The 25,306-nt window shown below is 39.2% G+C and overlaps 3 protein-coding genes across 6 annotated transcripts; 1 reads left to right on the top strand and 2 right to left on the bottom strand.

Moving 5' to 3' along the window:
* Nucleotides 1-513: 513 nt before the first annotated feature.
* Nucleotides 514-10,599, bottom strand: olfml2ba (olfactomedin-like 2Ba). Its single transcript, XM_059340752.1, has 8 exons — nt 10,185-10,599; nt 9,807-10,070; nt 9,423-9,530; nt 7,525-7,686; nt 4,827-5,055; nt 3,070-4,104; nt 2,129-2,305; nt 514-1,649 (listed from the first exon to the last, which is right to left on the bottom strand). The coding sequence occupies exons 1-8, from the start codon at nt 10,350-10,352 to the stop codon at nt 1,036-1,038; spliced, it is 2,757 nt and encodes a 918-aa protein (XP_059196735.1). The 5' UTR covers nt 10,353-10,599; the 3' UTR covers nt 514-1,035.
* A 326-nt stretch (nt 10,600-10,925) lies between these two features.
* Nucleotides 10,926-19,261, bottom strand: LOC131977451 (torsin-1A-interacting protein 2-like). Of its 3 annotated transcripts, none has more exons than XM_059340756.1 (9): nt 19,084-19,261; nt 17,871-17,948; nt 17,138-17,215; nt 16,922-17,020; nt 16,742-16,816; nt 15,750-15,932; nt 15,270-15,401; nt 14,955-15,089; nt 10,926-12,268 (listed from the first exon to the last, which is right to left on the bottom strand). In XM_059340756.1, the coding sequence occupies exons 2-9, from the start codon at nt 17,905-17,907 to the stop codon at nt 11,508-11,510; spliced, it is 1,500 nt and encodes a 499-aa protein (XP_059196739.1). In that variant the 5' UTR covers nt 17,908-17,948; nt 19,084-19,261; the 3' UTR covers nt 10,926-11,507. The 3 variants fall into 3 exon arrangements, with proteins under 3 accessions (XP_059196739.1, XP_059196740.1, XP_059196741.1); XM_059340757.1 differs by having other exon boundaries at nt 19,093-19,160; XM_059340758.1 differs by lacking the exon at nt 16,742-16,816.
* A 14-nt stretch (nt 19,262-19,275) lies between these two features.
* si:dkeyp-82a1.6 (torsin-1A-interacting protein 2) lies at nt 19,276-25,160 on the top strand. Of its 2 annotated transcripts, none has more exons than XM_059340753.1 (8): nt 19,276-19,459; nt 21,083-21,205; nt 21,299-21,475; nt 22,021-22,122; nt 22,214-22,360; nt 22,476-22,589; nt 22,668-22,718; nt 22,814-25,160. In XM_059340753.1, the coding sequence occupies exons 1-8, from the start codon at nt 19,348-19,350 to the stop codon at nt 23,587-23,589; spliced, it is 1,602 nt and encodes a 533-aa protein (XP_059196736.1). In that variant the 5' UTR covers nt 19,276-19,347; the 3' UTR covers nt 23,590-25,160. The 2 variants fall into 2 exon arrangements, with proteins under 2 accessions (XP_059196736.1, XP_059196737.1); XM_059340754.1 differs by having other exon boundaries at nt 22,479-22,589.
* The last annotated feature ends 146 nt before the right edge of the window (nt 25,161-25,306 follow it).

The raw sequence follows: 25,306 nt of genomic DNA on the forward strand, positions 1-25,306 counted from the left end.
ATGCCCTTTCCTTGTGTTTTCTTTAGCCAGGCAGCCTGTGTGTGTTATTCCTTGTTTTTCTTTTTGCGTTTCAAGAATATATTGGATTCACCACTGTGTTCTCACTATATTGCAACAGTACATTGCAACAATGCTTGGGGGGCAAAGCACGAGTACAACTAGAAACTTGTGAAGTTTTTGTTTTTTGTATTCTATTGTGTGGATAAACCAAATAAACACTGGATTTTACAATACCTCTGTGTGTTGGGGGAAATTGTTATTATTGTGTTTTAGTACAATAGATTGCCTGTTCCTGAGTGTTTTTTCCACAATCATTTAACATCTATTATCAGTAAATTACAGCCTTGGACATTCATTGTTTTGTATGTACGTTTGTATTGATGAATTTTCAACCCTTTTTTTCAATCCTCACTCATAAGTTATAATTAAAGCCACTTTGATTGTTAACTGCAACATGCCAAACAAAGAAGACATTTTCTGTTAGTATTTCCAAACTTTATTGCAGTCTCCTCAAAACAGTCTGATATGGAGGGAGTAAGTGCTTTCACAAGACACAAGTCAACAGCAATACCTGTGATATTACCACATCAGAGGTCCTGTACGGCAAACTGTATGATGCAAAGAAAAGGTGATACAAAAATATGCTTATAAAACAGAAGAAAATGGGATTTGCTCAAAGGGTATGCTTCTGTGGATTGTTAAAGTGTTATTTGACCCAACATATTAACTGGTTCTTTCTACATTCATTTATCTCATAGGGCTTTTTTTTTTGCTTTTTTTTTTTTTTTACAGTATTACAATATATACAGTACAACTGGATGCATTGACTGAGGAATCAGGCTCATCGTTTCATTTATTTCAGGTAAAAAAAAAAGGATCTTTATAAGAACAAATCAATTTAGTCACAATACATTTAAGTATATTTGTACATTTGGCTCCCATTTGTCTCCATAGTGACGGCCACGTGGACTGATCTACAATCCATTTAAACCATAGAATTAACTTTTTAAAATAATAACTACTGTCAAACCCTTACTAAGGGTCTACATATGCAAACTTAATGTTGTAAGTGACTTGGTGTCCGTTGTCCCACGCATACAGAACACCCTCTTTGGGATTGTAGTCAATCTGCGTGGTGTAGGTGTAGTTGTTGGTGAAGGGCATCCTGGGAATCATTTGAGTGTTTGTGTGCGTGTCAAAGGCATATTCCAGGTTGGCGTCCTTTTTGTTGTAGCTGTCAACAGCATACAGGACGCCGCATACGACGAAGCAGTTTCCGTAGTGGTTTCTCCTGAGCCCGGTCCTCCAGGTGGTCTCCCTCTGCATGCTGAGGTCTGTGGGGTTCAGTCGACTCAGAACGACCACTTCGTGTAAGAAGCCCTCGTCGTCCAGCGCCGGGTAGATGATCCACAGGCCGCTTTCGTCCACGGCAAAGTCAACCTCTGAGTGTGTGCGCCACTCCCACAGTGACGAGGACTCTTCCATCAGAGCATCATGCAGCATCGTCCAGGCGGCCACGTATCGCCGCCGCAGATCAAACTTGATGATGTCTCGGGAGAGGGCGCGGTTGTAGTAGAAAGCGCCGTCGTACACCACGTGGCCTGTGCCGATCCAGTTGTAAGGAAGCTTGTATGAGTTGGTAAAACGACCTAGAAAGGATAAAAAGATTGGGTAAGAATGAGATTCATCAAAGCAAGAGTACAGCAAAAATCATTGAGTGAAAGTTAGATAGATAGATAGATAGATAGATAGATAGATAGATATACTTTATTTATCCCAAGCTGGGAAATTACAGTGTAGCAGCAGCATTACACACAGAGACAATAACAACACAATTAAGTAAAAAGAACAACCTAGGCATACTTCAAGCAATAAAATATAAAAAAAACAATAAAAATACAATAAAATATAAAGTGTCTAAAGAAGGAGTAGAATAGAATTCCAGTGCAGAATGAATATACAGTATAAAAATGTTGGTGCTATGAAACAAATAAGGTGCAATGAACAGTGTGCATAAAAACACATAAAGTGCATAGACAGTATGTAATGAACCAGGTTATTATTTGTTATTGTTAAGTGTGATGGCATGTGGCAGGAAAGATTTTTTATGCCACAAGTTGTGATTCACCTTGTTTGAAAACATCCAGGTTGCGGAACTCCAGGAGGTTATTTCCATAGTAGAAGTTGGTGACATAAATCTTGTCATTACCAGACTTTGGATCCTTCATCCATGCCCCTTCATTCTTGCCATAGGTGTTGTGAGTTACCGGCTCTGAGATTGTTGCCAAAGTGTCCTTACACTCCCCTGCAAAGAGTCAGAGAGCCATGAATGAGAATTTAGAGGCGGTTTAACATCATCCAGACCTACGTCAAAACGTCTGAAAATAATTAGAGGCTTTTATTTTAACCAGCTTGAATCACGGAAAGGTTGAGGTTGCCACAAAGGACTGAGCACTGAATGACACATGTTAGAAATTCACAGAATAATATCAGTTTAATAGTTTTCTAAATTACATCTTTCATAAAACTATGAAAAGTGTTAGGGCATGATGTCAGTCATTTCCATTTAGTATTTCAAACTAATTGCAGCAAATGTTAACATTAAAGTTCACAGGGTATTTTGGTTTTAGCTTTGGTGGTAAGCTTTTTGTATGAACTCGGGGCGGAAATGTTGATCTTTTGGTTATTTGGTCAATTTCTCTACCACTTTGGTTTTGAATGAACTATTTCAACAATTGGTAGATGCACTAGCATTTTAACATGGAGGTCTATGGAGATTGACCTCCTTTTGGAGCCAGCCTCAAGTGGTCATTAAAGGAACTGCATTTTTTAGAAACTTCACGTTGACTTAATTTCTGAGCCCTTGAGGTTGCCACTTGATTTCAGCTAACTTTTCTTCTTCTTTTTTTAAAAGCCAATATTTTAGGTTTCAGGTTTATAATACTTCAGCACTGGTTTCACTTGGTTTAACTGGCAGTTTTTCATTGCACATTTCTTCCCACTTGTCTATCCACATTAATTCCACATTGATTAAATAAGTAGAAAAAAAGACACAAAAACTCAACTTACCAGGTTTTCTCGGTGGAGATTCCTCCTGCCTTTGCATTGGTTCGTGTAATTCTGGATGTCCCTCCTCCATCTCTTCCTCTTCCCAGCTGATTTTGTGTTTTGGTTTGACTTGAGCAGCCTGCCTGGTAGTGGTGGTGGTGGTGGTGGTGGTGGTAGTAGTAGTGGTGATGGTGGTGGTTGGGGCCGAAGAAGAGGTAGTCTCAGGTGTGGTGAAAGGCTGAGAAGTTTGGGGAGACAAAGTGGTCAGTCTCTGTGTGGTTGGAGGCAAAGTCGTCTCTGAGAAGTAGGTGGATTGTTCTTCTGGTGCTGTGGTAGCAGCCTGTGTGGTTCTAGCTGCAGTGGAAGCTGTTGTGAGGTGTACTGGTGCTGAGGTCGTGGCAGCATAGGTTGTGATAGTCATCGTGGAAGTCGGGCTGGTGGTTGGAACCTCTGTGGTTGTGCTCGGTGCAGGAGTGCTTGAATAAGATTCAGCCCTGGCAGGTATGGTTTGCATTTGGTCTTTTACCTCCTGGGTTGAGATTTCCATCACGGTGGTTGGTATATTTCCTGTTGTGAACGCTGTCAGGACTTCATTTGTGGCTACATTTTCGGAAGGTTGGGTTTGGACGGCAAGGTTGGATTGCTTTGCAGTGGTGCTTGAAGAAGTACTGGCTGGTTCAGCCATCAAAAGGTTTGGCCACTTAGTGACTCCAGCAGTGACTCTCTGAGTAGTTTGGGGTGCAGTCTCTGTGGTCCTGGTTTTTTGTGTGGTAGTGGTTGATCCAAACGTGACACTGGATGCGTCACTCGGTATGTCTGTAGACACATCCACTGATGTGGCTCCAATCAAAAACTCATTATGGATATCTGAGGTGGGCTCAGTTTCTTTCGGTTTTGTCGATTGGCTGGTCTCTGTGGAAGCATGCACAGGACCTGCTGTCTTGGGTCGAGATGATCTGGGTCCTGCTCTCGTCCTGGGGCGAGGGGCTCGGTGTTGTAGAAGATTCTCGTCGATGAGGTTAGGGCCATCACCACTTAATTCATGATATTCAAAAACTAAATTAAGGGAAAGGGAAAGATTTGGTCAAATACTCTGAGCACCATGAGAAAATGTAAAAAAAAAAAAAAATTTTTAAAGGAGCACTATGTAGGATTTAGTGGTAGTTTGGTTTATCTGTTCTGGGCTACTGTAGAAACATGGAGGTGCAACATAATGGGCTCCGTGGAAGAGAACCCCCTCCAAATGTAGATAAGAAGGGCTCATTCCACTCTCTGGTGATTATACACCAATAAAAACATAACTAGAAGTAATAAATTCCATTTCTGCTAATAGATTCCCCTAAATCCTACACACTGCTTCTTCTAAATTAGCCGGTACCATCGAAACTGTAAAGTCAGTAATATCTAAATTCAGAAATTATAGTGCAAACAAATAGTAGTAGCTACAGGATTGAGCCCATTTGTAACTGCACATTATTGCAGTGGCTACAGCAGCTGAATCTGCTGAGCCTTAGCTAAGCACTAAGCATATACTTTTATGTTCTGATTTACTTTGACATCAAGTAATGTGATCATCCGTCAAAACCGCGTCCTAATTCATGATTATCAGTGCAGTGTGGACATGTAAGTAGAAGCTGTACTTTTTAAGCATAGCTCAGATCACACCATTGTAGTGTGCAGATTTTAGATGTTTCTAGATCAGTTTTGTCTTGATATGTATAGTTTTTCTCTCTGTTTTTAACTTATACCCTTAAAGCTCACAGTGGGTTTGGACTTACAGTTCTCTCCAGGTTCCCCGTCATCGGCCACCATCGGATCTGGCTCAGATTTATAAAAAGTCATTCCTCTTATGATCATTCCGTTGGGGCCGGTCTTCGTCACCTGAGAAGCCTCCTTGTTAGCCCCATTTTTGAAAGTCACCTGAGGTCTGACCTCAATGATCTGAGCAGAATGATCCGTCTGTCGGAAGGAAGGACTTTCCCCAATAAACTTCTCCTCGTACTTTTCCTGTTAGAAGACAGATGGACACACAACACTTAGACCATGCAGGAGGATCAGACATGCTTTTGATTACAAAGCAAAGTCACATTAGAGTTTGAATGCTGCTTCAGATGCCCTTTCATCCAACCAAGAGAATACATTTTTAATCTGAACTTTTAGTAAATAATCAAATTTTACTATTTAGTACTAACGGTAAATTATGCAACTATTGCATTGGCAACTAAAACACTAAGACAAACAAAGGACATACTGTATTACTTAATTTGTTTTATGAGCTTCACTGCACATTGTGAAATCACTACAACAAACAGGGTAAGAACCAAGCAGTCAGACTTTAAAGAAGCCGACAGTTTAGCTGGATTACCTGAACCTCTTTACTTAGAAGAAAGTTAGCCCAAGTTGGGGTGATAATTCCTCAAGTATGATAACCTGACCTTTTTTTTCAGCTTTGTGGCCACATATCAACAATAAAGTTGGTGGTGCAATGCTATTATTACTGATAAATTACAGCCAAAACTAAAAAAACAACAACAACAAAAACAGAGTGCAACCCAAGTTTCAATAAACCGGAATTATCTTTTAATAACAAGGAGTCTTTTAATTTAATAGTTGCATTTTAGTTTAGTTTTTCATTAATAACCTTGTTTAAAGCTTCTTACAAGAGATCTTGTAAAACATATTAAACCTGTGAATCACTTGCATGTGAAGGCGAGGTCCACCCAACACTGCTGGACCGGCTCTCCAGCTCATATTAAAGCTGACATGGATCTGGCCCCAGTGGTACTAGCCTGAGGTCCACTGGGTCTGCCAAACCTCCCAGTTACCTCAATACCTCGTTTACACATTTTGTATCATGGAGATGATGATTTTATGAGGGAGTTTGTGGAAAGAACACAAAATTGCTCCTTTTGTTTTAAAGTACACAAGACATAATGCTTTCTTTTCCTGAATTCAGTCACAGCCTTCACAACGAAGTACTGTATATCAGGATTTGTCTTTAAATGTGACAATACTGATGGATATAGCACAAGCTAGGATCATAAAGCCGTACCGTGAATACCTTTATCCACTTTTTTTGGCTTCAGCTAATTCATTCAAGAAGTATATCACGGTAACATCACACAACTTTTGCAGTATAATCCAAAAAATTGTATTTGTCCAGTTGTATGTTACTTCCCAAACAAATGCATATTAGCTCAAATCTTACTATTTAAAACACTTTCTCTGCTAATGTCTCACTCTGACTCACTTGTCTGTGTGGGACACTGCAGAGGTGTTTTAATTATTAAGATTTTAGCAGAAATACCAAGCTTAACCTGGATAAATTAAATTTGGATTATACCACACAAGTTGTGTGAGAGTTTGTAAATTGATGTTTGAAAATATAGTTTTGTTGTTGTTGAAAGCAGCCTCTATTTACTTTTAATCATAATGAATTTTCTCTGTATTTGGACTCTGCACTCATCGTGAAGGCATGGGAAAGAAACAAAGTTTTCTACAAGAATTCAACTTAACACAGGTCATTGTAATGTAACTGTGAGCGATAATTTTGAGGGAGAAGTATTCCTATAAGTAGTTATTAATACTGCAGATTAATTTATAAATACTAGATTATTACTGCACCTGTTCATATAATAATGTCATAAATACTAGCAATTGATGTATAAGTTGTTGTCCTATTAAATAATGCTACATAATGTCATTATTGTGATCATCATTTTATAAAATAACTGTTACAACTTAATTTTTTAGGTGTTAGCTACCTTTTAAAGCGGAGGTGTCAAACTCTGGCCCGCGGGCCAAATTTGGCCCGCAGTATAATTATATTTGGCCCGCAAGGCAATACCAAATTATTATTATACAGCACAAATAATACTACAAATCCCAGAATGCTCTGCTCGTGTTTTGGCTTGAACACAGTAGATCAGTGTGTAGCAAACTGAGCAACAATTAAAGTTGTGTTTATGCACTTTTTCTTGCTAGTCCAAGGCATGAATGGTTGCACATTCATTGAAGGATATTATTATTAGTCATTTGGTTTATTATTGTTATTTTATTCTTACATTTATTTTTAGCCTGTGGAAAAAGATTACTGTTAAATTTAAATTTAAATTTAAATTTAAAGAAGGCCGCATATAAAATAAAGGGACATACGATTTTTATTTACATTTTTTTTAAGAAATGAATGCCATTGATGTGTTTGTTTGTTTTATTTGATATTCGATTTTGCATGTTTGCAATATTAAGTTATATCAAGCTTTGCTTGTTCCATTTCGTTTGAACTTGTTTAGGTCAATTTTTTCAATAAATATCAATGTTGGCCCGCAACTTTGTCCAAGTTTTACATTTTGGCCCACTGTGTATTTGAGTTTGACACCCCTGTTTTAAAGCTAACTAATCTAAATGCTTATAATTAAAGCATGTAATTCTGTACCTCTATGTGTTAACCCTGTGATATCATAAAATGTCACTTACATCTGGGTCTCGATATACTGCCGCCGTGCTGACCCCACCCAGTCTCTTCTGGTCCTGGTGTCGTTGCGGAGGAGGGGTGGATGGGCTTTCAGTCGTGTGTGCCAGGATCTGAGGGGTCTTCTGGGCCTTCACCTCATCAGCGGTGTGGTTCTGAGACACTGCCTTCATGCAGCCATGGACAAATAGAGATATTAAAAGAAATACTGTGCATGTTTTATGGAAAATAGGCCGCAATCATCAGCAGTCATAATCACTAACAGAAGGAAAAAGTTCCAGCAGACGCCGACTATCTTGAGTCATTATTGGGCCTTTTTCACAGAATAAATTTTGACTTGTTAAAGTTGGAAAAGCACATTAAAGATCACTTTGTTCTATTCAAGTGTCCCAGCAAGTCAGAGATTGGATGGATAACTGAACAGGCCTGCCAGGGCACAGACCCAGGGGACCAAAGTGTCAGGGGCTCTGGTCTTCAGCTACAAAATGCCACTCAACAAGACAAGTACCAATGAGAGAGAGACTTGAAATGACCACAAAGAAACATATAACAACGAAATAGAGACACAAAAACACTACAAAAAGACTCACAATGACCACAAAGCGACACAAAATGACTATAAAAGAGATGTAAAAATAACTACAAAAGGGGCAAAACAACCACAGAGAGAAAAAACTATTACAAAGTTACACAAATCAACTACAAGGAGAGAAAAAAATATCACAAAAAAGAAGCAAAACAAGTATAAAGTTTGTGTGTCTTGTTACTGTGTAGGAGAGGTGTTATGGGGCCTTTTGCATGTCTGTGCCCTGGAGCCCATTGCCTCATAATCCATCAATACAGACAATACCAGGACCCTTGAACTAAAGCAGCTAAATGAAATCCATCTATCATTAATTTTATTATTTACACCTGTACTAACATTATTGTAGCGGGCAAAAATGTCTTCTTCTCGGAAAAGACCTCACCTCCCTTACACTTCCCAGAATGCACTTAAAAAAAAAAAAAAAAGATTACTGATGTCACTACACTTCCCCTTTTCTGACCTTTTCACGTGTCATAACAGGACAGACCCAGCTGAAACTAATAAAATTAATTATGGAAATGCTTGATTTACCAATTAATTTTATTACCTGCAGCTGTGCTTTCCATGTCATTATATCTCTGTGAAAAGGGTCGTCTCAGAGGCGAAGGCAGCCAATGCCCCGAGAGTTTTTGCACCGTTAACATCAGACAGGTGCAGTATGTTTTTATGTGACTCTATCATGAAATATTCTGAATGATACCACAGTCCAATTAACTCAGTGATTCAGTGCCCACAGGGTAGTGACACATACTGTACAAAACAATTTTAATTATAATAATTATGGATATGATTTGGACATCTTAAGTATCAGCCAGTTGCTTTTATAGTTGTGAGAAAGAAAAAAAAAAGTTTGGTATGTAAAAATTAGAATCTTTAGTCTTCAAGTTTAATAAAAGTGCTTTTTTAATTCCCTTACATTAAATAGCACATTTAATTTTAACTGACATGTTTAGCTTACTAAAATGCTATTCATTTAACATGTGGTTCATATTTTCAACCTTTAATAATTAATTATATTTCTAAAGCAGTTTACTAATGTACCAAAGGGGGAAAAGACCAAAGGCGTTGGTCCATTATAATCAGGTCAGTCAGCTCAGAAGGGTTCAATACTGGGCCAGATAAACTTCCACGTGTGATGGAAAGCCTGTGCACTCCTTCCAGGTCCAGCCCCTAATAAATCTGAAAACTGTCCCAAAGAGTGTGTTTTATTGAACCCACTGACTCCAGAAGCCACCAATAAATACAATATATACACACCTGCTACCACCAGTTTGTGAATATATCTGTACTAGTCAGAACAGGACACTCTTACTGTACCTTTTCAATGTTGTCCATGCGATCCAGCAGCTTATTGGTAACAGAGTGTAGCTTGAGTAGATCCATGCCATAGAAAGAGCCCTCCAGCAGCTCCAGAATGGTGGAAAGCTGCAATGATCAAGTGGATTCCATCAAAAGGGGTTTACCAACTCAAGACATGCCATGTATAAAAGGTATATCCCCCAGCTCATCCAAACTTGAGTCTCTGGTTATGGATCAAATATGAGATTATCCTTTCCTGAATTAGATTTTTTTTTAAAAGTGATATCCAACCCCGCATTGATTCAGGCTCTCTAGAAAAGAACAGGCTGGTACTGGAGCATGGGGACTAATACTCTATATTAGGGGAATATGGTATGCGTTGGAAATGGACCGACACATCACCTTGACATTCTCTTTCCCAGCTTCTCTAAGTCTTTTCAGCCTGAACTCTCCCTCGCATGGGTTGACTGCTGACGGAGGAGCGATGCAGGCGCACTTGCACTCTGGTCCAGATGTGATAGTCTCCACAGTGTAGAAGTCCTGCGCAGTGGCGCTCCCTTCTTCTATCCGCCGGCAGGCGCTCCTGCTCAGGGGTCTGACAACACATTTACACCGACAGTCAGAGCCTTCCGAGAGGGCTTTCACTTTGTCATAATCACCCAGCAGCTACAAAGAGAAGAGGACGGATGTATTTTGCACCACACTCAATCAAGAAAATTTGAATTTTTACGCAGGAAATAATGAAATGTCCATGAGAAATAAAGGGATATTTCCTCCTACCTTAGAGAGGATGCTCTCCTGGCCATCTGTCTCCTCCTGCAGCATGGCATTTTGCTCTACCTCGCTCTCAAATTCTGACCTGGGATCTGCACCCCAGGTCCTGGGCGCAGCAGAGCCCCAAGGTAAAAACGCACAGCACATGACGATGACAATGCATAACTTATACATGTTGTGAGGCTCACAGAGCGCCGAAAAAATACCAATAATGTTGCAAGTATGCAAGCAGGCACAGCCTGTCACCAATTACTTTAGCTGCCAAGAAAATTGCATAGCCTACTTCTGGCTCCAGAATTACAGAGGTGTACCCAGAAGAGGCATCAGAGTGAGATTAAGCTTCATAGCGCCATGTCATCTTGTTCCCTGTCAGTGAGAGCAAATTTAGAGTGCAGAGAACCCGTGCACTCTGTGAGAGAGCAGCCGGCATCTGCAGCTGCAGCAGCGCTGACAGGAGGCGGACCTGGTCGAACTGGCGAGGAGGAGTTCAACTCCTTCTAAAGACTTCTCAAACATCATGTGCAGCACAATTATTAGTCATGAGTGATGATTAAAAAAGCTGCGGCCTAATCTTAATATTTGATTCATCTTGAAATGTATGGTTATGAAGCATAGTTGGAGATTAAATGCAAAGTGGTCTGTTGCATATGGATTTGATGCTTTTCAGCCTCAGCTGCCCAGTTTCAGCTGTGGTCGTGCTGCCCTCTAGCGGCAGCAGTGTTCACTACAATGACAACAAATAAAACGTTTGAAATCACCTGTTTATTTGCACTTTAAGGCACATTTAATTTATGCACTTACGTCCATCAGACTCCGTCCTGTAGTGTGATACATATATAAAAAGGAACATAGGAAGCTCAGTTAAGGCACATGGTGCCATGTAGGTCTGAGAATCAATGAAAAAGACATTTGACTTACAAACAATAAACCCTGTGCTGTGTTACTAAACAAATTGTTGTCTTATTACTCTTTGTAATGTAAAACCCCCAAAGCTACCAGTTGAATCATCTTGCAATTTATCGATAACATTTGATCAAAGTCAACAATAAAACCCTGCAGCCTGTGTGTCAAACATTTTCCTCAATGAACATCCACAGATTTTTTTTTTTACAAACATCCCTTAGTATAATCTTCTTAATATTAAGAGTCTCATTTGTTATTTATGCCTTCATAATAGTGAGCTTCATATATTATATGTAAGAAACCTTTGGGTCTTTAAAACCGCTGCTACTAGCCTCAGAATGCCGAAAGTCACCCAGTGAGAAATCTGAAAGATAGACGGTAGCTCAGTGCTTTGACTTGAAGTGCAAGAGTGAATATTTATATCCCCTAGCACCCTTCATGTTCTACTCTGTCCTCTGCTGCCACAGGCAAGATGAGGTGAGAAATACGACTCCACAGTCCTCCGTACTTGTCAAGGTCCATCCTGTCAAAAGATACTGGATGGCCCTCAGAGAGGAACTTCTTCTGGAGATGGTCGTCCACCATCTCCTCCACAGTGCTCAAACGAGTCTCGGCAGGAATCTCTTCTTCTTCCCCCAGCAGCACCGTGAAGATCAGACAAGTCTTCTTGTAGGCAGCGTTCTCGTGGTCGCAGTAGCGATAAAAAATAAGGGTGGAGCCTGGAGGGAGCTCCTCGAATCGGTCAATGACAGCCACAGGTTTGTCTCCTTCAAAAGCTCCCTGCAGCTTGCTGTCGATGTCCAGTTTGACCTGGTCGCTGTCCTGGCTGGCTTTGCTGGCTCCATCGATGTGGAGGACGGAGGCGTTGAGGGAAGAAGAGAAGGCGGTGGCCAGGCTCTGAGCCAGGCAGTGCAGTGTCCTCTCAGCTCTGTGTCCTGCAGTCAGGATCAGACTGACTGGCTCTGTGGGCTGGGCCGTCTGGAGGTGTCTCAGCAGGTGGATCTTGCTCCTGCTCCAGAGCTCAGTGCGCTGGTGAGGGAACCGAGTCTTTACTTTTTCCAACTGCCTGAGGAAGATGTCTATTTGTCGCACATCGTCTTTCTGAGGTTGAGGCTCGGGCTGAAGATGCGACAGCAGGATGGCAAAAACTACCCCCAATACAACTGCCATCAGGTACATTCTTTTTCCTATGGAGAGAAGGCACATGTTACTTTATCAGCAGTTATTTAAATTTCAACTGAAATGTTTTACATTGTCCATCTGCTTAACTAGCAGTGTTGGGTCAATTTCTGGTTTTGATGGTCCAATCTGATGTTTGATATTAAACTGGCTTGATTTCATGCAAACCAACTGAACTGACATTTATCAATATGACACGTTCTGGCAAATTGAAAAAGTAGCTTAGATCAGCAGCCTATGCTGGCGGCGTCACAGTACTAAATCCAACTTGTACTGTATTAGTAATAAGCAATATGAGAACATGATTAACACAATATTGTTTGTATAAAAACAGACTAAAAGCCAAGAATGTCTGACAGGCCGTGTGCTATTTACTGCCGAGCCAAGGCCTGCAACATGAAGATCAAACTTGAGTAGAGGTGGGATGTAGGAGCTGAATGTGTTTGGTTGAGTTTGATCTGTGGTGTAATTCAGCTTTTGTAGCTGTACAAAACTCATTAATTCACTTGAAACTGGTGCTCAATGCCGATAAAACAAAGCTTATGATATTTTCTAACAGTAAAAAATTGCCTCAAATGGTTCCCCCAGTGTCCACTCTTGAGGGCAGCGAAATAGAGTTGGTTCATATGTATAAATACTTAGGAGTCTTAATTGATGATTCACTCACCCTCAAGCCACACATAGAAAATCTTGTGAAGAAGCTGAGGTTAAAATTGGCTTTTTATTTTCGAAATAAGTTGTGTTTTTCTTTTAATGTAAAAAAAACGTCTTGTCACTGCAACATTTTTATCTGTGTTGGATTACGGAGATCTTTTGTACATGAATGCTGCTGCTAAATGTCTTAGAATGATTGATACTGTTTATCATGCTTCTTTGAGGTTCATTACTAACTGTAAGATGTCCACTCACCATTGTGAATTATACTCTCGGGTAGGATGGCCTGCTCTGGCCACTCGAAGGGCTAGTCATTGGTATACTTTCATTTATAAGGCAATATTGGGACTGCTGCCTTCGTACATTTGCAGCTTAATTACTGTGAGAAATGCAGGATCTTATTCTCTTCGTTCACAAGATCAATTGTTGCTTTCTGTCCCTTATGCTCGTACGGAGTTGGGTAAAAGGGCATTTGTTTACTCTGCACCTTATGCATGGAATATGCTACAGAAAGAATGGAAATTAACTGAATTTGTTACTTTGAGCACTTTTAAATCCAAACTAAGAGTTATTGAGGCCAATTCCATAACATGCACTTGTTTCTCATGATGTGTTTAAGGTCTGTATGTTATGTAAATATGTAACTGTATTCTGTGTTTGCTGCCTCTTGGCCAGGGCTCCCTTGAAAAAGAGGTTCTTAATCTCAATGGGATATTCCCTGGTTAAATAAAGGTTAAATAAAAAATAAAAAATAAAAATTCACTCAATGCATATGTGGGGTCGCTATACTGTTACTGGGGAGCTCAGGTGTATATAGGTGTGATTGTTCACTCTTTGTGCAGGGCTTGACCCGGAAGGGAAAACAGTTTTTTTTGACCGCCGCTGTAATGCTGTAGATCATCATGCCGGTATTTTGTTTGCATGTTTTTCTTTGTTTACATGGCATGGCAATAAACACACTGTGTTGTGGAACAGCGTGAACATTTATTCAATGCGGTATGAGAGCATCAGCCAAGGCGAGGCGTGTCAACCAGGTTATTCCGGGACTCAAATACCTCAGTAACTCAGTATAAGACTGAGCTCCTATAATATGGGATGATGCACACGCTATGTTTGTTTACTAGAAAGTTCATGTGTTTTTCTAGTTGACAAGGTGATATATGACACAATTAGTCTCAAAGAAAACGAAAACTGCACCAATAAAGCAACATTTCCAGTTTGAAGCTGGAGGTGAGCCTCAGGCTCTGCTACTTCTTTAGTGTTTATTGGACGTTGGCAAACCAGCTTAGATGTGCTTTACCTCCATCAAGTGGACTGCAGTTGCTTCACATTTTACAACACCTAGTGATAAAATCCTGTACACCAATTTGGTTTAGTGTTTGGCTTAAAGGAACACTCCGCCGTTTTTTCATATTAAAACATGTTATTCGGGTAAGTAAGACGAGTTGATACAGACCTCTTGCGTCTCAATGCGTGCACTCAATCGCCCTGGCGCGCGGCGCCACTTGGCTAGCACTTAGCTTAGCCCAGTTCATTCATTAGGATCCAAACAGATGGACAGTTAGAAGCGACCAAACTCCTCCACGTTTTCCCTATTTAAATACAGCTACACGAGTAGTTAAACGACCAAGTATGGCGACACAAAATAAAACGTGGCGCTTTTCTAAGCGGATAAAAAGGAGAACTATAATGTATGGCGGAATAGCACTTGGGAGCACTTCGACTCGGCGCAGTAATATCATCACTCCTGAAAAATCTTCTGCCCTAACTGTCCATCTGTTTGGATCCTAATGAATGAACTGGGCTAAGCTAAGTGCTAGCCAAGTGGCGCCGCACGCCAGGGCGATTGAGTGCACGCATTGAGACGCAAGAGGTCTGTATCAACTCGTCTTACTTGACCGAATAACATGTTTTAATATGAAAAAACGGTGGAGTGTTCCTTTAATATCCAACCACTTTACCCAACCCTGTTAGCTAGTAGTCACCATGACACTAAAAAAAACAAGGAAGATAAACATACAGATTATTTGACAAGATTACCTCCAAGATTGCTAATAACCACTGGAGCTTCAGGTTCAGCATCCTCAGCCTCCTGAATGATGGGACCAATGGTTTCCAGATCTTCCTGTATCACTGGGAGAGTTGACTCCTGATAATCCTTTTCTTCCTTAGGAGCTAAAAAACAGGTTAACACAAACTAAATTAAACAATCCACCCAGCTGGCAGTCACTTATCCAACTACATCCTTCCAGGCTCTCACTAACCTGTTGTGTTTTACTAAAAACACCCAGAAGCTCACCACCAACAAGCAGAAAGCCAAAGAAAAAATTAAAATTTCATTAAAGTCAGACTCACCATCCTCAGCTTCAGTGTTTGTGTTGATAGTGTCTGGGGTTCCTTCATCAGGTCCATCTACTTGGTCATCCTCTCCATCATCCAGGGTTGGTTGGGTGTTTTTTTCCTGTTCTATCTTCTCCCCAGCGTCTCCTGATAATATAAAAATATTTTAACTCCCCCATGTGTCAAGTGGGATTTAAAAAAAAGGTCCAGCAGAACGAGAGTAACCTTGTTGTTCTGAGTCTTGAGGGAACCATATTAAATATCCTCCACAGTTGTAGGATTTCTGTAACTGCACATTATTTGTTTGCGGCAAGACCAATATTTCCATATGAAGACTATATTTAATGGTGAATACAATGATGTGATGGAGACAAATATCACTTTTTTAAAAGGTCCCTTTCCAAAGTGAGTAAATATAAGTACTTTGACAAGTGTGAATAAAATGGATAATAACGTCTGAGTCACTTGATATAACACATAAATGGGAACACTCACCAGAAATCTCCTCAGCTTTCACGGTCTGTTGCTCCTTTCTTGGTGTCTCCGTCTTGTAATCACCATGACTTCCTTCATCAGGCTGAAGTGGGGTGCTGCTCTTCACATTCGCCGTCGTGTCCTCATCTTGAGGTGAAGATCCTTCTGTCGGAGGCTTCATGCTCTCTTCAGTTGGATCACCGTCTGTAGTGAAAACAGAAATCAAGTGTCATCTAAATCCAACTGAATGGCTAATGATCTATGAAGGGCTGGTATAAGGTTAGAATAACGGTTTGCTTTTTCCTCAAAATGTCTTTTACCTTCAGTTCATTTAGAACAGGGGTCTCAAACTTGCGGCCCGCGGGCCAATTGCGGCCCTCGTGAGGATATTTTGTGGCCCTCACCTTGATATGAAAGTTTAATGTGAGTTTTATATGAATGGCACTTTACCGTGTTGTGTGTGGAAGGTCCCTTTAATTACTTTTTAAAATAATTTTGTGTCTTTTTTGGTAATTTTTTTGTCTTTTTTTGGTCATTTTGTTTCTTCTTTAAGTAATTTAATTTTTTTCTTCCATTTTGTGTCTTTTTTTTGTAATTTTGTGTCTTTAAAAAAAAAGTAATTTAGTGTTTTTTCGGTCATTTTGTGTCTTTTTTTTGTAATTTAGTGTCTTTTTGGATCATTTTGTCTTGTTTTGGTCATTTTGTGTCTTTTTTAAGTAATTCAGTTTTTTTTCGGTCATTTTGCGTCTTTTTTTGGTCATTTTGATACTGCCTCCAGCGGCCCCCAGGTAATTTGAGTTTGAGACCCCTGATTTAGAATAACTTTGCACGGATAATTGAAGGTGACACATTTCACAGTAGATAACAACACTGACAGACTATTGTAAGAGCACAGCGAATGTAGCACCTTTGGGTTTAGTGCAGAGACAAGTCGGAACATAAACCCACTACAAAACTGTCTATGAAATTATACTTGATGGAAATTAAACACTGATATTATACTATATACTTGCTTTTAAAGTCAGGCTTCTCCAATTGGTCACTGGCGTCATTGTTAGATTCTTCGTTTGTGGATGCAGATGATGAAGCTGAATTATGTTAGGTGAGACAGAGACCATATAGTACATTAGATGCAGACACATTTGGTAAAGACACATTGAATGGATTAGTATGACCTTGCTTGCATATCTTACCTTCTGCAAGTTGCTGCTTTACATTTGGATCAATAACAGTCTCCCGTTTGTTCTCAGAAGGCGAGACCTGATCCATCTTTGTGGACTCTGGTTCTTCCTCTGATATAAAAAAAAAAGATGACATATAATGTAAATTTAAACAATGCTGCGGATGTATTGTTAATATACTGGTTCAATATAACCAGTGTCTGTTCTTTATCATTAATGTTTAAGTACCTGCTGTGTGGTGTTGATCTGTGTCCTGCTCTGCCATGTCTTTGGATGATGGCACTTCATGAATAGGATTATTCAAAACTGCATGAAAAATGGTGTTTAGCAGAATTAGCACATTCATTAGCTTTGAACAGATTCAAAGTCTCAAGTGACGTTGTAAAGCTGCTTTTGTACCTGTCAATAGGGACAGACTGAAAGGCAGCCTCACATTTCTGTCTATAACAGTCTAAACTCATCATGTTGTCAGTTAACAATAGTTTGAAACAAATAACAAACACAGTTTCAGGTTAGTAGAAGCACATAACAAAATAATCAATGTAACCTCACACTGAATTGTGGAGGATTTCTGTTACTGTGCATTATTTGTGGAGTTTGCAGCAGGACCAATATTTCCATATGAAGATGATATGAAATGATGTGATGGTAACCTCAATGAATTTCACAGAATCAACATGTCACAAACACTACATAGAGCACAACTGACTTAAAGACAACACAGTCAACTATGCAATACATATTTTACACAATTTAAAACTGAAACAAATGACACATGTTAAAGGTTTGTAGCAAGCTTTTCCAAACTGAGTAAATATAAGTACTTTAACAAGTGTGAATATAATGATAAAAACGTAAATGTTGGCATATCATGAAAATTGAAACCACTGCTGTGAATGTTTTGCAAATATACTGGTCCAATTTAACCAATTTCTGCTCTTTATCATTAGTGTTTACGTACCTGCTGTGTGGTGTTGATCTGTGTCTTGCTCTGCCATGTCTTTGGATGAGGGCACTTCACTCAAGAGATGGTTCAAAACTGCATAATAAATGGTATATAGCACATTCATTAGCGTTGGACAGATTCCCTTCACATGTCAAAGTGTCAAGTGACTTTGTAAAACTGCTTGTGTACCTGTTAAGAGGCAGAAAGAGAGAAGGCAGCCTCTCATACAGTCTCTAAACTCATAACCAGTGGTGGAAAGTAACTAAGTACATTTACTCAAGTACTGTACTTAAGTACAATTTTGAGGTACTTGTACTTTACTTGAGTGTGTCTATTTTCTGTAAATTTATACTTCTACTTCACTACATTTTGAGGCAAATATTGTACTTTTTACTCCACTACATTTAGCTGACGGCTTTAGTTACTTTTCAGGTCGAGATTCAACATAAAACATATGATCAATTTAAGGTGATTAGACTTTTTTTATTTTATCAAATCTTATAACAGTATATTAAGTACTTAAATGAGCCATATCTTTACAAAATTAAAACCCTGCTTACATAAAATCATCAATACAAATAATGTAATAAGATATTTAGAATATATAAAACAATCTGAGTGGGTCCATTCGGCATAACAAGTACTTTTACTTTTGATACTTTAAGTACATTTTGATGCTGATACTTTTGTACTTTTACTTAAGTAAGTTTTGAATGCAGGACTTTTACTTGTAGTGGAGTAATTTCATAGTGTTGTATTAGTACTTTTACTTAAGTACAGGATCTGAATACTTCTTCCACCACTGCTCATAACAAGCAAGACGTGCGGGTAGTATGAGCACATTACAAAACAATTAACGTGTCTTCACACTGAATTGTCTGTTTCGATTTGATTTAACTGGATGATATCTGGGGGCTAATTTACAACTGAATTATCTATGCGAGCAGACACTATAATCAGACACTATAATCAGATCGAACATATTAGTCAGCTAGTTAGAAACGCTGCTACAAAAACTTGCTCAGATGGATTATTATGTTAGCTACCAACTAGCTAACGAGTGAACTGACAGGTCAGGTTAGTACCTTATTTATATACGGTCTATGGTTAATACAGCAGTTAGCAAGGTAACACACGGCGTTTGTGTTTAAGGACTGCTTTAATGTATCTTTAATATAAAGTATATTATAATTAATTATTAGTTATTTTTCTAATGATCAATTCTTACCAAACGTACCCTCGATCACATCGCCGAGGACTATGACCGGTATTAATGCTTCCTTATCTTTTAGCTTGCGTTACGTGTGCCGCACTGACAGGTCGCCATTATTATTTTTGGACGGAACCTTCAGCAAGTGTTTCCATGGGGATAACTAAATATTGTGACACATACTTCCGGTCCTGTCACAAAACGGTTCCCCTGACAACAACAACGGGGAAGTCAACTGTTTGGCTGTTGTTGAACACGATGTTGCGTCGTTGTGTTTAATGTATGTTTCTGGCATCGCTCGAGTTTTGGTCAGAAATGGATTTCGGGGATTCTGAAGATAAGGCGACTCGCTCGTTGAGACGATCGACAAGGCAGTCGTCAAGTAACGTTAAAGGTGAGTCAGTAGACAAGTACGTTAACGTTAAAATGATTCGCTAACGTTAGTTAGCTTAGCATTCATAGCTAGCTCACTTAGGCTTACCCAAAGATTAACGTCAAGTGAATTTGTTCTTCTAACTGACTTCATCGGGGAAGGAAACTGCTAACAAATGAGCATAACGTGTCGGAGTTCTTGGAAACTTAACCCTATAAAGCTATAAAGTGTATCATATTAGATACAGTTATTTTTGAGACCTCTACATCATCAAAAACCTGATGTATACATGTGTTGAAGATAAACAAACTGAGTAACAAATTGCACAAAAATACCAGATGTAACAAAAATGATATCCAGGTTCCACGAGTGGATCAGTCATTGCTGCATTAAAAAACTTCATATCAGCAGATGTATGATGTTGTGTTATATGGAAAAAATATGTATTTTGAATGTTTGAGGAAAAGGGTAAAGTCAAAGTCTTAATAGGTTAAAAATGTTAGGGGTTATATGTTTTTGTTAGTTCAAGAAAAAAAACTGAGCAACAAATTGCACAAAAAGACCTGATGTATCAAATATGATACAAATAAGAATTCATATATGCAATTTATTTGTTTTTTAAAATTTGTCAGCAGGTTAATAAGCACTCAGTTTTTATAAAAATTGAATTTTCTGGCAATTATTTCATGGTTCAGGCTTTATAGGGTTAAACTGATTGATGACATTTACTCACTCACTAGCATATAACCGAATCAGAAACTGACATTTGGTTTCACTCCAGTTACACCAACCAAGAATAGATAGAAATAGTATATATAAAAAGTAGAAAAATAGCAAAATCTACAAACTTAAGAAAAAAAATTGGTTTACAAAGATTTGCTGTGGTGCATTGGTGCAAAAGTACTTAATTTCGAGTAATATATCATATTAAATAGAAAATATGAAGCATAGAAAAAGCCAACATACAAACTATATTTGAAAGATATAAACCGTAGAAACAATATGTAGAAACATGGAGCATGGTGTGTTATCAGAATCCACCACAGAACTTACAAGAAGACTGTCAAAATAAAATGCCTTAAATAAAACATACAAGAACCTTTATTCTCCTTTACAAAATTCATTAAAATATGCCCCCAGAACCCCTAAATGGTTATTTTTATTATTTGCTCATACTCAAGAGTCAAGAGTATTTTTTATTTATTTGGCAACTGTTGAGATTTGCACTTCAAACTACATGTTAGATTTTTTATTATTTATACAGACTAAAATAAATAATATTTTCTATATCTTTTTAAGTATTTCCTAATATTGTCAAGAATATCGTCATCGCAAAAATAGCCTGAAATATCGTGATATTCTTTCAGAGCCATATCGCCCAGCCCTAGTCTCTGGCCTTGTTGATGGGGCCAGTTGCAGAAGGGAATTAACTGTTCTCATGATGAAGGTTTTAGTCTTGATGGGCCGCAGCCTCTTGTCGGATGGGAGTGGCACAAAATGTCCCAATAAATCATGAAAAATTGCAGGTCATGGAGTGGGTGGGAGACATTTTCTAAGATAGCATGTAGTTGAGACAGCAGTCGTTTTTCTGACTACGCCGTCAGAGTCCAGCTTCACTAACATGTCTTTCTGCTCCTTCTTTAGTGTTTATTGCTGAACCAACAGTCAGAGGTCCTCTTAAAAGGACCAGAAAGGGGTTACAAAGCCAAACTCCAGCGGCAGCTGTCAATGGTTCCAAAGATGTGGAGACTGGCTCAGAGGATGGTGGTGGGTTGCTTAACATTTGCCGTGCTACAATGACAGTTAACCTTCAGTCTGTAGAATCAAAAGTGATGTGAGACTTTATGTCCCGTTAAACAGAGTCCCCCAGCAAGAAGAGCCGGGTGGAGCCTGGAGGTGCAGAGGGCGGCAGTGGTGATGAGCATGAGACAGAGATGGATGTCCAAGAATCAGTTGAAGATCTGCAGAAAAAAGACCAGGAAATGGATATTAAACAGGATTCCTCTCGTGGTGCTCATCATCCAAAGATATCTCAAGGTTAAGCAAGAATATTTCCATTAATGATCAGTTTGCATTTCTCTGAACCCAAAGTGACAACTTAAAACTTGCTTGTTTTATACAGCTGATAGTCCACAGTCTATATTTATATCATTGACAATACCATATTTAAGTAGGCTTCAATTCTCACACGTGAGAAGCTGTAATCTGCAAATGCTCCAATTTTGTTTGATAAATGACTGAAAAGATTAGAAATAATCAAAATTGTTGATACATTTTTGTATGATCGACTAACCAAATATTGGCTAATTATTTCTGCGCTAGCCAATGTAACATGTCATGCTTATTGATGTTTGTAAATTATGCAATCAACAGCAGATGTTATTATATTTGTAAGTACCTACTTAGTTGTTCATTAACTATGCATGCAGGTGCATAGGTGCATGTGGCATCTTGGTGTACTGTGATAGTTACCTATGTCATTACTTACCTCTGATTCACAAGACTTCTTGCCACCATCAGATCTAATTACAGTCAGTTTAGCAGATTTATTTAAATCAAAGTTTTCTCTCTGTATAAACCAGCCGCCTTTGGAGATATCAATTTATCCCCTCGTGTAATGCTCGGTGAACGCAGATCCATACATGCAGTAAATGCAGATGCAGACCGGATCAAAACCACAATAGGTAAGAAAGAAAGGCTTTAGCTTCATTTTGCATGGGAATGATTACATCAAGGGAGTATAATACAGTTCTAATCTGACTTGTTTGTTTTCAGTGAAACCATCAAAAAAAGCACATGTATCCCCCTTAAAGCCTGCTGCACAATTCAGACCAGCGGCAAACAGACACGATGTGCCGAAGCCAAAGATCTCGAGCATGGCCGACTACAAGATGACGATGGAAGCCAAAGCCAACATCACTGGTACTCTAGACATTATTCTTTTGTGAGATTTTAGTAAAATTTTAGCACCTATCTAATGGATATACATCTCAAAAATATTAGATTTTTACACTAACAAATTATGCCTCTTTACCAGCAGTCAACCACCATGTTCCAAAAGTGTTCCAAACCTCAGAGAAATCGTACACAACACGACAACGTGTGAATAACATTCCAGCACAAAAGCAATCTGTTCCGCTCAAAAAACAAGGTATTTCAAGTTAATATTTCACTCACTTACAACATCTAATGTGACATGTTTGATTGATGAGAGTTTCTCTTTTATAAGGAACAAAGAAAACTCCTGTTATCAAGAGAAGCTCTGGATATTCCTGCCGAGGTAAGCTAAAGCCATTTTAATCACATTGTCTCAACACCCAAAGATACATGCCATACATTAGTGGCTATGCTACATTTACATTTGTGTCTTTCCAGGATTCCTGTGGTATTTATGCCGTTTGGTTCTCATGGTGCTGGTCTGTTCTGCCGCCTTGTTGGCATACAAGACCAAAAAGAATGCAGATGGTGGAACGCATCCATCCAGGGCTGTAAACTCAACAGTGTTTGCAGATCAGTTGTCTCTTCTTGAGGCTCAGTTCTCCAGTCAGCGTTCTGATTTGTGGAGGAGGACCAAGGTCCACCTGGAGAGGCACTTCCAGACATCCCAACCCACAGAGCCAGTCAGTCTGATCCTTACTGCCGGGCAAAAGGCTGAGGGGACACTGCACTGCCTGGCTCAGAGGCTGGCCACCTCCTTCTCGGCAGCCCTCCACAGCCCTTCCATCCTCCACATCGATGGAGCTAGTAAAGCTGACCAGGACAGCGATGAAGTGAAGCTGGACATCGACAACCAGTTGCGAGCGGCCTTTGGAGGAGACCAACCCGTGGCTGTCATCCATCGATTCGAAGAGTTGCCTCCAGGCTCCACACTCATTTTTTATCGCTATTGCGACCATGAGAACGCCGCATACAAGCGGGTGTTCTTGTTGTTTACTGTGCTGCTTCCTCAAGATGAAGTCGGGGGAGATCAGACTCTGAAGGAAGTGGAGGAGATGGTGCATGACTATGTCGAGGAAAGACTGGTGGACTCCAGAAGCCAAACTGCATTCAACGACATGGACACTGACAAGTTTGGTGGACTGTGGAGCCGCATCTCCCATCTTGTCCTACCTGTGGTGTCCGAAAGAGAAGTGGAGCAGAAAGGATGCTGATGAAGTCAAGCGGAAGTCAGAATACCACTTTGGACCGGCCTCATCCTCCTTGGCACAGTGCAGCTATTAAACAGAGAAGTAACATGTAAATATACTGTGTGTGCTGTAACATTTCACATATAAAATTGAGTTTCAATGTTTGAAGGTTGTACTAATCTCTCTCTGGGATTTTACTCACAGTGTCCTATAATTCAGTTTAACTGCTCACAAGAATGGGAACTGAAGATTTTTTTTGACCAACGCAAATATCAATTCTGCTATAAGTCCAGTTCTTTATGAATTCCCTTGTTGATTGATTGAGGCCTAGAGTGTAGGAACAGAGTAGACCACCTGTCTGTCTGTCAAGGAAGGCACCCTTTGCACTGTTTCTTCCTCTCCAACATGACCCCTTTTTGTTGCTAGTTTCCAGCAGATGCATGAATTGGACATTGTTGTGTTGCAATTCGCAACTGTCAGAAAAACAGGCTGCCTGATAAGAGGAATTGAGGCCTACGATTTTGATGAATCAGACAATTTGGATTTTGGACAGTTTTCCTTTCCCATACCTACATGAGATGTCCAGCACTGACTTTTTTTACCTGTACATGTACATGCTTTTGTATAAGAAGTAACAGTGGCACTATCATTCCACTTCCAAAGCAGGGTATGAAGTTCATTTTCTCATACAGAAACGTACAATATACAATATATAGTTTTGACTGATCTGTTTTCTCCTTGTTCTTTGTCTTAAATCTGTATCCACAGTCCTCTGTTCAGCAGCGTTTGAACCCAGGTAAGAAGTTTTTGGTGAATGATCAGCGTGGATTACACTGGGTCCTTCTTTTGAACTAATGAAAAATGTAGCGTTTTCGCTGGAAATGTTTTATTGTTCTGTATATAATCTCTCAGACAACTGATGGCTTGCTTTGTATTTCTGTTAAATGTCCCCATGGAGATGTGTGTCCCTTCATTTAGTTTTCTTGTGTATATTATTGGATTTGCACTGAAAGTGTTTGCTTTAACTATCCACCGTATCAAGAGTGCTGACTTTTATTAAGATAAATATTTTATATTCTGTTTTTTTTTTTCTGAATGTGTATATTTGTGCTATGTTGTCTCTTTCCTAGATTTGGATATTTTTGGAGAGCTGTATATATATATATGTAAATATATATATATTGAATATAAAAAGCTTTGTTTTTTGAACCTGTTAACAACCCACTGACATGGACTTACAGTACTTACAAGAAAACAGGTTCTCACTAAGTGATTTCAATTTGCAATAAAGAAAATGTATTCAGCAAGTCACAAAATGTGCCTTAAACACTGAGAAGGAGGAGATTAGACCATATCTGAAACACTTGTTTGTCATTTGATACTGTAATTTTGACAACTCCAAAATCCAAACAAGGTTTATTGTTGAAAGATTTGTTTCTGATTTGTTTTATCTGAAATTTAAAATACAAAATATAGGAAAGTGCTCCTTCTTTTGATACAGGTAATTCCTCCTATGGTATCATTCTGAGATCAACTTTGTTTTGCTCACCTGAAATTGTGTATATTTTCAATAAAGATTATTTTGATAACAAGAAGTGTTAATTAATGTGACTCAGGGTTGGGCTTAGTCCTCCACTGGTGACATTTTACTTTATATCAATTGGAGAGCACTTGGATGTGTATGTGTAATTAATCCAATAATATTAACTTGCTTAGAGGTAGAGAAGGTCCCAAAACATAT

Source organism: Centropristis striata, chromosome 9, assembly GCF_030273125.1.
Source record: "Centropristis striata isolate RG_2023a ecotype Rhode Island chromosome 9, C.striata_1.0, whole genome shotgun sequence".
NCBI lineage: Eukaryota > Metazoa > Chordata > Actinopteri > Perciformes > Serranidae > Centropristis > Centropristis striata.